The sequence below is a fragment of the Sylvia atricapilla genome, chromosome 6, assembly GCF_009819655.1.
Source record: "Sylvia atricapilla isolate bSylAtr1 chromosome 6, bSylAtr1.pri, whole genome shotgun sequence".
Classification (NCBI taxonomy): domain Eukaryota; kingdom Metazoa; phylum Chordata; class Aves; order Passeriformes; family Sylviidae; genus Sylvia; species Sylvia atricapilla.
The window spans coordinates 26,577,898-26,591,321 of NC_089145.1; the positions used below are offsets into that span (position 1 = coordinate 26,577,898).

Consider the following 13,424-nt stretch of genomic DNA (forward strand, 5'->3'; position numbering starts at 1 on the left):
TGGTGACAGCTTCTACATTTAATCCTTGCCTTGAGCCATCCCCCAGTGAAATTTAGACAAGGGAGGAGGCAGTACATGGATACAGCCAATCCTGATACAACATAACCTAAACTGGGACAGCTGAGACTGCTGCCTGGAATCCAAAGACTCCACAGCACAGTGAGTGATGGGAGGGTGTCTTCAGTTCACTGTACTTTATTTGGTTCAAGTGTGCATGAGGTCTGCTTTCTACTTTAGAGGACTTATCTTAAAAAACAGAAATAATTTCAGCTGGAGAAAGTTGACAGCTGTATCAGACAAATGGCTTTACTTATGTTACTGGATTAAGGTTACAAGACTTCAACTTTTTTTCTTTTTAAGAAATTCTAAATCCACAACATTCATCCTTCTGACAAATACTTCCAATACACCAGTGTTAAAGAAGTACATTGTTAACTTCCTAAACAAGAAAAAAATTATGAACAGATAAAAAAAAATAAAAAAAAGAAAAGAATGAATCAGAGCACAATCCACTGCAAATAACTCAGCAGAACCAAGACAGGATTCACTGACTGCCTCCACAATAATTCTTTCAATTCTGCCAGCTACTTCATAAAAGCAGACCTGTATGTCCCTGTGGAGCACTTGACACCAAGATCTTAGAACAGAAGCATTACAATATGACACACAGCTCATGACTAGTGTCAAGAAAATGGGATCCATAAAGGAAAAAGACAAACGTGAGTCCTTATTTTTTTAGTGAACAGTTCAAAATAAATTGAGAGAAAGATCAAAAGATGTACATTCACTCAAGGTATGAAAGCAACATCTTAATTCAAGTGCTCAATCAAGTGTCATCAGCCATGTTTCATTTATCGTTGACATCACTGGTTTTCCCTACTAACATAGTTGAGATATTTAATCAATGCTGTCATTTAGACACAGCTAGAGATGGCTTTATTTTAAACAGCCTAAGCATTAAAAATCAGAATTTTTAAATTTAATTCTTCTGTATGTTGCAGCCTAATTAATTTCAGGTTAAACATTAAGATAAATCTCATTTATAATGTCAGTAGCTTCCAAATTTAGCATGCATTTTCCACAACTAAGTGTACTTAATTTTGTACACTTCACACTTGTTAATAAATATTGAAAGCCCATATCCTATATATTGTACTTTGGGCCATCTTATTAATGCAATAAAGGTAACCAAACCACTATATTCTACTAATGTCATTGGAAGAATCCTCTTCACACTCATAAGTGGCGCAGCTGTACATAGCCAATAAGACTTATTTTTAACTTAGGTCATCACACAAGGCAAACTGCAAATAGAAAGTTGGCTTCTCACTGAAAAAGATGTTCTCTTTACATAACATTCCACTTCACTCATAAGGAAACACACCCTAGTGGTTCTAATGTGGTAGTAATTAGGTCTTAAAAAACAATACACATCCTTCATAAGACCCATGTTTCAACTCTTTGATAAAACTTCTACCATCCTCATTTATAGACTAACTAAATGCTAAGTTTTATTTACTTTGGACAAAGCCAGTGAGTTAATAGCTGGACTGAGGACAAAGAACTTGTTTCTATCACTTCTGACTTGTGAGTTACTAATTACAAAGCTGTGGTTCTTGCACCAACTGACAGTCTGAAAAGATTTCTCTGACCTGCTGTTAATCTGTAAGAACCTAAAGAAAAAGACAACACTTTTTTTTTTCCTTATGAACAACTGCTTTAATTGAAGATACACTGGCTAGGAGTTCAGATAGCTACACTTAGGGGAATTTACATTTCCTTCAGTTCTATACTTTTCCTATACCCATTAATGCCATCCAGAACTAGCACAACCCATGACACACACTGATCATGTCTACACATTCCCCTACCATACAGGAACACCACACAATCTTAGCTGCTCAACAAGGTGGCCAAAAGAAGTTTGAGGTAAACATGACAAAAATATTCTCAGTATGAAAGCATCCAAGAGCTTTATTTACTGTATGTGTACTTCAGACTGTAGACTCAATATCCCTTGGAACAAGAGCACTATTTCACTTTACAACTAAAAACAAACAAACCCCAAATATGTAATGGCTTTATGCTTGGCATAATAAGTTATAGCATACATATGCTTGGCATCCAATTCTCCTTACACATTACACAGAGTAAGACTTCAAGAACAGGAGAAGAGTCTTAAAATGTTTCCAGAAAATTATTCTAGCCCTTGAGATTGCTAAACTAACTTCAGAAGGAAAAAAAAAAGTACAAATCAGTGTGTGCTTTCTTTACCTCTTCCATAGAGGAAGTCTGAAAAGTGACTTCTAGCTGGATACTAAATTTCAAGTTAGTAAGATGTTGATACTCTACACACTTCAATGTTATTATCCTCTGTTAGGCAATTCAGCCACAGTCATGAGGCTGTTGCCTATGCTTAACATTTTCTTCTCGAAGGACACAGTTGTAAAAGACTCCTAAAAAGCTTCTAATTCAATTTAAATGAGAAGAAGAAGAAGGGGCACAAGAAAGAGAACAAGGCTGCTGTTGCACAGTGAAGAGTTAAGCTCATTATTTTGAGAAAAAGCATCTTCCATTAATTCTTCTGAAAGAGTAATGAAGACAGACAGTTACATTAGTAATAAAAAATGTAATGATGATGAAAGAAATTTAACTTAACATCAGTCCCATGGAAATGGAAAACTAAAAATTGTCCAATCATTTGCAAGCCACTGCAGACACAGTATTATAACATCTAGAATTTAGTGTTACTTTATAGAGCCATAACTAAACTAAAAACAAAAATAAAATGTAGAAGGCAGGAAATAAGATGTCAAAATAAGGGAAATTTCAGAATCACTGTCAGAAGACAGTCCAGAGCAGAAGTGCTCCACAAATTAGCTGACCAGAAGGCAAGAGCTGGTTTCTAGTGCAGAGAGCATTCTGGCATTTTTCCCCTCAATATACGCCAGATGTCTTGACAAAATTAATCCCCCACACCTCAAAGAGTGGAAAGAGGATTACTTTTAGTCCTTTAAAGGGTGTTTAAAACAGATTCGTCATTTGTTAAAGTTTGTGCTGCAAGATGATTAAAAATTAATTTGTAAATCAAATACTCAAGTATTTGACAGCATCTGATCTCTGTGGTTACCTCAAAATCCATACACTTGAAATCACTTTTAAGTGTACTCTAGTTGTAACCTAATTCCCTATTATTAGGATGATATTTGAATATCACTTAACTTCCCCTTTCTACTTTCCAAAGGCCTCAAATAAAACAAGGAAACGTTAAAGAAAACACCATCCAGCATGGTTAGGTCTCTTAAGCAACTGGACCATGGTGGTAAATGACAATCACTAAAGCAGATATCATTCTCACAGTGCTTTAAAAGATCAACAATTGTTTTTACATAATTGAAAACTTAAAAAAACAAACCACACAAAAAAATTAAAAAGGAAAAAATACCACTGTTCCTAATTCTGACAAAGGCAGAAATATAGTGAAAAAAAAAATCAAGCATGAAACTGCCAAGAACAAAATAATTTTATTTCACTGCAGTCAAAGCAATGCAGGTGACCTTTCTTCCACATCATTGTTTGCCTCCTGAGTTTCTGACATCATGAGAACACATTCACTGCCAGCTGTATGACAAGGCACACTATTAAAGTGAAACATAAATTGTGCAATTCAGCTTGTATGGGAAATAGGTCAGGAGTTCTTCCAAAAAGTGACATACAAAATGGCACAGGGAGGAAGGATGCAAGATTGTTCTCATACCTTCCCTTCAGGTTTTCCAGTTCTCTGTGGTGAAGCATGCTTCTCATGTGTTCTTTCATCTCCTTCAATATGAGGAAAAAAAAAATAAAGTTGGTCAAAACAACAAAATGCTGTATCATGTCTGAAAAGCTCATTTTTGAGAATTCTCCTGCCTTGCACAAGGGTATACTCCTTGTACTCCTGCAGGGCTGTACCAGTTGCCATTCCTGTTTCTGTGACTATGAAAGCACAAGTAGGCACACCTGCAGGAAGTTCTGCTACCTTTCCTAACAAGAACATATGTGAGTCATTAAAACTCAACACAACGGAAGCAGAATTCCAGGAGAAAGTCAAATAACAGTGCATATAAGAAAGTTTATTAGACTGATTTTTGACAAGTGACTGTTGAGAATCATTTTAATTAAAAATCTCATTAATACCACTCTTCAGAATCAGTTTCCCTGTGCAATCTGAGCAGTTTCTCTGTATTTGTATTATAAGATATCACACACTATTTTACTTGGCTGAACACTTCAGCAACTGAGATGTACATGTCAGTTTGTTGTTTACAGCAACTCTGACCCATGAACTGTTATAATTATTTACTATTGAAAGGGAGCTGCTGGAAGAGAAAGAACATTCATCACTCAGCAAAAAGAAGCAGTCCAGATGATTTAACTTTCTTTTGGTGTTTCATCCAAAGAAAGATACTAATTCAAAGACCAGATACTAATCACTATCCTCTTTAGCCCTTGAAATCCTATCTGCAAAGGGAAAGGAACATCTTCAACCTTGAAGAGTTGTGTGAATTAAACCACTGGCATTTGCCACATCTCCACATGCCATGTGGCTAAGCAATACATGGAAGTCCATCAAGAAACACACAGTTTCAATGCAGACTTTGCATAAATACACAGCACACAGAAGATGGACACCAAATTGACACATTAATGAAAACACATGCTCTGCTACAGCAGTACATATGGAAACACAGACCTCCCAAAAGGAATCTGAAAATTCATATATTACAGTATTCTTCCCATAGCACAATTTAGAACCAAATAAGTGATTGCTTTTCACTTCAGTATCTTTATAAAACAATATTAACAACAGCAAAGACCTCACTATTTTTAACATTCAGAATCAAGCATACTGCACGGCTCATTTCAAGAAAGGTACTCCAAAACACATGCAAATATGTTCTTTGATTTGAGATAGACTTAGGGGAATATATACCTGGTAAAGAGAAATTGTACTTTGCACAATTTTAAAATGGAAGTATTTCTCATTCACATTTCATATTAACATCTACTGATACATGTCAAGCATTAATTATTTACCTTTTTTGAGTTGTACACAATGTGACATAAAGCACATTTTCGTTGCTGAACCATGCTTATTACTCTGGAAATATCTTATCCCATACCTGCAAATAAAAACAGTTTTAAAACAACCAACATCCAAGATTATTTGTTTCATTAATCTATTTTACCAAATAAAGTAAATAAAGTTAGTGTTCATGAAAACTATCGTGCTGAGCTATGCCTCTCATGCATAGTTGATATTCTTCACAAAAAGATAAGGTAGTTTTGAACAGTCACCTAAAACATCTATAATAAAATGTAGCTTTCCCTTTCTTTCATTTTGCTCCTTGTCATCAAAAGCACAGCACTCATTCAACAGCCAGAGATCTCTAGGAATCCTCTAAGCTACTCAAATCAGATTAACAGAACACTTTTCAACTAGGATGATGATAGGGAGATATGAAATTGGGAAAACCAAGCAGGGCAAACTCAGATCTTTATTTTAGTACGCAGGGCCACACAAAGAAGATATTTAAGGCCCTAGGAAAATGAAACAGAGGCCATTCATGATATCAAAGACCACCAGTCTCCAAGTTTTATCAATCCGTTTACTCACGATAAAATAAAACCCGAAGTGATTTAAATTCTGTGTTTTTCTCATCAGCCTCGGTAAAAAGTACACATATGCATGTACTGAAGTACTCAATTTAGACAGCATTTAACACTAATCTACTTAAGACTTGTATATATGGAAATGAAAGCAGTAGCAGGTCAAATTAAATGTCATATGTAATTTATCGTAATGTTCAACTTATAACGAGTGCAATGAAATTAGTCTAGGTTATAATGCAAAACCAAATATGTTTGTTTAAATAACAGGGTATAATCTTTGCACTTTTCTTTCTCTTAAAATACACTAAAACACAGAATGATTGAGCATTAGTGTTATTTTTTATTGACTTGGCAGAAGCGGTTCCTCTTTTGGAAACAAATGTATTTTTTAATACTTGGCAATTTTGTATCTGCACAAGTATCCTTTCAAGTTTTGCTATCCTACATTAGGCAACTTCAGAGCTAACTTACCTAATAGCATCAAACTTAACCTGCAAGAGCCTTCTTCAAGAACTCTTATCCACAACTGACCCTACAAAGTTAATTCTAATTATTAAACATTCACCTTCCTTATTGGGGGCATCAAAATCTCCAAATCTGGTACTGACTAGAACTGTGAGCAAAGGGCAGGAACAGGATTTTTACCAAATCCAGATTACCTAGAGTTAAAGCAGCTCTGATACTCAGTTGTTCTGTCTCACTGTAAACAAAAATCAGCAATTAAAACTACAACACTTTAAGTCCAAAATGTAGTTCTTTGACAGGTAACTCTTTCCCTACAGATTTGCATGTCCATTTGCACATAAAGTACCAGTATCAGTCTGTGTTAAATGGGAAGAAACTGAGAGTTGCAATAGCACTTTCACCATTAGACAAGAGAGAAAGAGCTTTCTCCCTAAAAGAAATCCACATCATCATACTAAAACAAATACACCTAACCATAATTCTTTATCTCCCTGAGATACCTGATAGTGTTTAAATATGCATTTTTAAGCTTCATCACAGGGGCACCTGATATATTTGAATCATTAGTAGCAGCTGTTTATTTTGACATAACCCCCAACAAAGGTATAAGATTATTCACAGCTTCACACCAGCCTGCATAGAAATTCATACGGTATCAGTGATGTCCATGCAAAAGCACCTGCCTTCGTGAAAGGTCAGGATACAGAAATACTATTTTTCGAAACAAAATATATTGAAAGCATTTATAAAGATCATAACTTGTTTTTAAACATATTTCAACTGAGACAGCAGTTAAGGAAAGCTTAAGCTAATACAAGTAGAGACAGAAAATCAGATATTGCAGACTCCTGACTCACTGAGAGTTATTAGGTGAGTGTAGTAGCACATCATCAATATACTGTTTATACACAGATCTGTGCAGCTGCAACAGATCTAATGGAATTATTAATGATCATACACAAGTGACAAATGTTTAGATGCCCATCCAACACAGTAAAGCTGGCTAAATGCAATTAATATGGAAGTACTCATGGAAAGCGAAGCTGCTAATCCTTGCACCAATTTCAAACATTTCCTTTTGCATTAAAATATTCTGTATTCCCCCAACATTCTTTACTGGCACTACTTTGTAGTTTAGAGGAGTAATAGCCTACATGTGCTCAAGATCTCATTCAAGATTACCCAAGTATTTACAGAATTCATTCTGTGCTGGGCTGAAAGCAGCATGGGACTTAAACCAGGAAAAGCAGGCCAGTCAGCACAGAACATTAAAAAGCTTCCACCAGCAGAGCTAACATTACACCTGCTTTGGCTAATTAAAACATATAGTAACTATACACGATTACAGGAAGAGTTTTCGGCAAACTGCCCAATCAGCTGGGTATTACTTCTGACAGAGTACTAAAAATACTAATAGAATGCAAATGCTATTGGATGTCACTGTGAAAAGGGAAACTTTCAACTCTACAGAGAGAAGCCCTTGGAGGCATGGACTCAGAAATATAGAGATTTGGTAGATGTTACAGGGACAGGGAGAACACAGACACACATTCTATTTCCAGATCACCTCTTGACTTACTGTCTTACATAGATACAAACCACTTCCCATCATCCTTAGCTTTCTCCCCAGTGCTGCTAAACCTAGAAACCCCACGGTTCACTTGAATTAAGTATTTCAATTTCACTGTAAAAGAATTTTCATGAAGTAGTTTGAGTAACATAATAAATCAAAGGTATCTCCTCAGTCACTACACAAAATCATCAAGAAACAGAGCTTTTGAGCCATATTGCCACTGCATTTCATCTCATCATATACTGGTCTGTTCAATCTCAAATTCATCCACTCTTCATGAAGAAACTTCAGAAATAGAGCCCTCTCTAGATAAATATAGGCACATTTGAATTCTTGAAAAAAACTCCACACACTTAACAACTTTTTATCAGCTTTAACATCTTGTGCTTTTGAAATCATTAACTTGCTGTATAACACAAAAAATTACTTTTTAAGGGACTTGAGAAGGAAGATGAGCTACTCTAAAAAATAAGCAAACTGCAAGCAAATGTAAGATTTTGCCAAAAAATACCCCATCACCATACAAAAAGAAAAACAAGTGTTAAGAGCAAAATGTAAAGCCTTTGAAACAAATGAGATATTACAACTTTATATTTTGAGGGAATGTAACTGCTCTATGGGTGATTTGTTTGTTTTAAAGGGAAGGGATACAGTTTACAATGGTGCAATATAAACACAACTTTCCCACAGCCTGCACCTGTGCAGAGCTTGGAAACACTATACAGTTTTAATTAAACTAAGCAAGTTTGCTAGAGAGATTTTGGAGAACCTTCCTCACAACTAAAAATAGTCTACAAAGAAAATTAGGCATTAGACTACTTCCTGCTACAACATCCATTTGTCCACAGTTATTCAACCTCACCGGATAACATACATTAAAAATGTACGTCAAGATTAAATCTGCTACAGATTAGTGGCTGAACTCTCTGACTATATAAAGGCACAAGTGCCATGGAGTGGAGTGTGCAGCCTGGCATTCCAGCTGCCTAGAAATCCTCAGGAGGCTTCAAAGAGATCAGCAGTGCTGGCCTGTCTGAAGGCCTGTCTAAATGCTACATGTCCCTACAGAGAACAGTGGAAACTCAACACTTGAGAAGAACAGGCAGCTAGAAATTCACTGTGCAGAATGTTCTGCAGCAACATGCTCAGCACATGCTCAGGTCCTTGAGAGATGTGACTCCTCAGTGCCTTACTGACTTCTCTCCTGCAGCAACCAATTGCACACATACCAGTTGAACTGTAGAATAGTAATAATACAGAGCCCTGTGCTCCCATTTCATCACCTCTAGCAGAATTTATACGGAATAAAGCATCAGCATTCACAGACTACCTTCCCTTCCAAGATGCATTGCCCCTGAAGCATTTCAATTCACCATGCATCCCAGCTAGACCATAACTTCTACTAATTACCTTAATCCTCCTTCTAGGCACACATGTGAGGCACTAACTTTCCTTCTGAGACATTGATCTGTACAACCTAACCCAGGCAACAAATATAAACTCAAGGACTTATTAAAGTTAAGTCATGACTAACAGCATTATTCTCCTCCAGCACAGTGTCAGGCACTGCACAAACTACTTTGGAGTGAGTTTCCTATTTTTACAGGGCAAAAGAGAAAACGAAATTACACTCCAGAAGTTAAAATACTTGTACCGGAAATAAAGTTTTTAAGGTAAATTTCTCCCTGCTTTCCAAGATTTAATTTTATTGTGTGACATATGACAAACTAAGAGTAGTCTAGACCCCTGAGCTCTGAAGCAGCACCACTACACAGCCAACTTATAACTGGGCAGACAAGTGCTCAACTGTTTTGATATCGAGCCAGGAAAAGAGTTATTTCACAGATCCTGTTAAAAGCAAGGAAATTTACTTCACTAACTGGCCTAAAAAACATCTAGCAGAAACTGTTTGAATGCTATCCCATCATGAGTATGGCTGGAATGTTTGCAACATACAGGGAAAGTCTGCTGGAGATAAGGACACCACAGAGAAACAGCTTAACAGACCAGTGCAGAACACCTGGTAGGAACACAGAGTTTTCATCAACTTCTATTTTTATTTCATGTAGATCTAGGAACAGGGCACAGACCAGAATGCCTTATTGCTCTCTTATTTACAAGAGCTTTTCACACACCAGAAGATTCAGGAATGTATTCTGTTCAAAATGGAATGAAGAGCTGTTTGGTATTATTACTGTATGCTGTCATTTAGAACACCTAAAATCCACATACCTGGAATGCTTCTGTTTTCTGCACACTCCCCATTTGGTTTAAAGCACATGCAAGTTTTGTTTTCTTCAGATGAAGAAACATCACAATGTCTTCCTCAAAACAACCCATTTCCTAGGCTTACTAAAACAGTTATTTCCCTTTCCAAACTATCCAAAGCACTTTAAAAGAATTGTTCAAAACCAGACATAGTACTGCAGCTAAGACCCCTTATTAGCATCCTCAGGAGAAAGGAGTTGTCTGTGTATTCCCTACTACTATTACAGCCTCAAACATAATTGATAATGACTGAGACAAAGTCTTACTAAAAAGCAACACAGTGATCCACAAGACGTGGGGAAAACAACCTAATTAAATATTTGGTTTAAATATTTAAATCTAATAATTTCAATATTTCTGTGACTTTCAAAAGAATTCTCATCAGCTTATTCTGGTAACCTTGAGTCACATTATAAAGGGTCTTCACTTCAGAGACCCTTATAAGAATGACAGAAATACCCAACCCCTAAATTTTACACTTATTTTTGTAACATTTAGTTGTATAATTTTTCCCCTTCCTAGGCTATTTAAGCTCATAATATCCTTCACAGGTATGCATATGATGTCTCTTTCACTGATATTAGGAACAAGGACTCAAAAGCCATATCAAAACAGATTAGTCTATACATCCCATCTACTGTAGTCCCACAGAAGCAGGTACCTGGCCTGGTCAAAGTAACTCAGACTCCCTAAGAAAGATCTGTACAGACACAAGAGCGCAAGCAGGGAAAGCATTCAGCAATTGGGCTGCTTCTATTTATAGTGTGACTACAGAGTATGAAGAATCACTGGAGAGTGATTTGAAGCACTCAAACCAAGGTAGTGAAGTCATAACTTCAGTCACACTCTTCAGTATAAGAAGCTTTCATGCCAAGAAAATTCAAGTTAAGGATCTCACACATTAGGACAGTAGCCATTAATTACCAGTTAATAGAAATACAGGGCTCTGCCTAAATTATCATATCTCTGTAATGCAGTTTATCCCAGGGCTGAACACCTGCAGCTCTGCTACAATAGAATCAAAACATAAAATAGTCTAGGACTTGATGAAGGAAATCCAAAAACCTTACATCACAAATATAAAACACAGTTTTATAAAAACAAAAAAGTTACTTGTAAGGTGAAGTATCCTCTTACTTTGCTAGAATCAGCTCGAGTCACATAACACCTCAAATCTTATGACACCATCTGGTGGCAGAGTTCACAAAGAGGATTAGCAGATGTTAAAAAGAGCTTTAACAATTTAAATTTGATCCTGAACAAATTTAAATTTTATTCTGGATATCTTATGAAATGTTTTCTTTACAAGACAAAGTGGAAAGAAAACTGATAGAAAAATACTTTTATTTTACCTACATATTACAAGTTGTAGTATCTCTGTACACAATTTAGGTATGCATTTAGAGGATAGTGACTGCTGTCACTCTGTAATAGATTCACAGCCCTGCAGGAATTAAGATGTTTTTAGCTGACATCTCTTCAAATATGTGATCTTTTTGAATATAGGGAATAGAAGCTACCTGAAGTTTGGTCACAGTGACCAAACTGACTTAGGTAACATACAGACATAATCTGGGTAAAACCGATGTCTTGTTTCAAATTGAAAATGTCAGAGAATAGCACCTATTTAGCTAACTTTACATAAAAAAATCAGTCATTAGTGGAACACACAAAGTAGTTCAAGTGCAGCTGCCTTGTACTGCCAGTTCAATTTAAGTCAAGTAAGGACTTTAAGAAAAACAAAACATAATTCAGTTGCTTTTAACAGGAGGTATTTCAGGATAGAAATCCATTTTCCAAGGTAAAAAGTTAGAGACACTTTGCATTGGCCCTTAGAGCTTGTGTAGTAATCCCAAACACTGCAGTGCTAATGGAAATTAAGCTTCCAAACTTCAGCAAAGCTATTAATCAAATTTTTGGAAGGCTTAAGTGTTTTTTTAGGCCAGGATCTGTCAGTTCAGCAAAACAGTCTATTAGTTTAACGCAGTAATTGAGTCTTAACTGAAAGAAGTAGCAAATAACTGAAGAACAGCAATAAGCAACAGAGATAGAGGAAATGCAAGCCCGGAAATTCATGTTGAAAACAAAGTCCACGAATTCTCAATCCTCTTCTCTCTCAGGTACACCACCTCAGAAGCTACCTGTTCTTGAAAGGTGCAGTTCATCAGGTGTAGGAGGAAAGGTGAAAACAAAAGGTTTTATTTGCTTGAGGAGATTGTTACCAAGCCTCCACCAACAAAATATACTGTACTATGAACTTTAATCATCAATGCCACGTGTATCCAATGTTTTCATAAACTTCTACGAATTAACGTTCATATGCACCCCTGAACGGTCCTTTATATAAGTGTGGATTAGAACTACTCTGTATGCAATGATGAATGATTACCTTCAAACACCTCATACTTCATCATGCAATTATGACTTGTTTCACGCTGTCAGTCCCATTCCTTTTAAGTTACCAGATATTTATCATTTAACTCATACATGCTTTCACTACACATTTTTAGATATTTATTTATGAGGAAGGCAACTAAGCAGCTCTCTGTACTTAGACACGCTTCATCCCCGGAAACATTTCTGGCAAGTATGAAGAGGCAGCAGGGCAGCTACACACCTGGGACAGAGAGTCCTCCGCTCTAACGAAGCTGTTATACAGCAGGGCATCAAAGTCCAGGGATCACTACAGCAATAGGGGATGCTCACAAGGCAAACGAAGCGCATAACCGCCCCAAGGCGAGATGTCCGCTGCCACGACCCCTCTAGGCTGGGCTCGCCCTGCTGCCCTCCATAGGCCGCCCACTCCGCCAGAGCCGCAGCAACCCCCATCGCCCCCGGCCGCCACCGCCGCCGCAGCGCTCCCCAAGCCCTCTGCTCCGTACAGCCCCGGTACTCACGGATCGCACCCCCCTCCAGGGCAGCGGCCCGGCAGCACATCCCCCCGTGGGACCGAGGAGGCCCGGCCACCACCGCCCCGGGACCGGCCGCCCGCACGGCGCCCGCACCGGGCCGACGCCGCAAGACTGCGCGCGGTTTGGCGGGGTCACAGCACGGCCCGCCAATGGGCCGGCGGAAAGGCGGCCGTGATGCACGCTGGGAGGCACGCCTGCGTGCCCGCGGGGCCTGCCGGGAAATGCAGTCCCGGCGGCGGCGGCGGGACCGTGGTGACGGCCGACAACGAGCGAACTTCTTCGCGAGGGCACCGGCACCGGGCAGCTGGGAGCATTTATCAACAGACAACGACAATAAACGTTATTGTTGGGGCTTGGAGCATCCCGAGATGCTGAAAGAGCGGAGGGAAAGCAAGACCCAGCTCTGAGATCCCAGCAGTTTCACTGGAAGAGAGACGTTAGGAGCCATGTAAGCTGATGCAGGCCTTGATGCTGTGAAAGTTACCAGCTGTGCTTACAGTGTTTACAGCCCTACAGCAGGTACGGGATCTGACAGCAGCCTCAAGGGCAGAACT

The 13,424-nt window shown here is 38.1% G+C and overlaps 1 protein-coding gene across 1 annotated transcript in view; it reads right to left on the bottom strand.

The window, feature by feature from the left end:
• Positions 1-12,992, bottom strand: part of ZNF106 (zinc finger protein 106) — a 40,222-nt gene extending 27,230 nt beyond the window's left edge. The window contains exons 1-3 of the mRNA XM_066321250.1: positions 12,856-12,992; positions 5,077-5,162; positions 3,758-3,819 (exon numbers count right to left, since the gene is read on the bottom strand). Coding sequence (XP_066177347.1) covers positions 3,758-3,819; positions 5,077-5,130 — 116 coding nt within the window. The 5' untranslated portion in view covers positions 5,131-5,162; positions 12,856-12,992. The remainder of the gene's footprint in view (positions 1-3,757; positions 3,820-5,076; positions 5,163-12,855) is intronic.
• Positions 12,993-13,424: the final 432 nt, after the last annotated feature.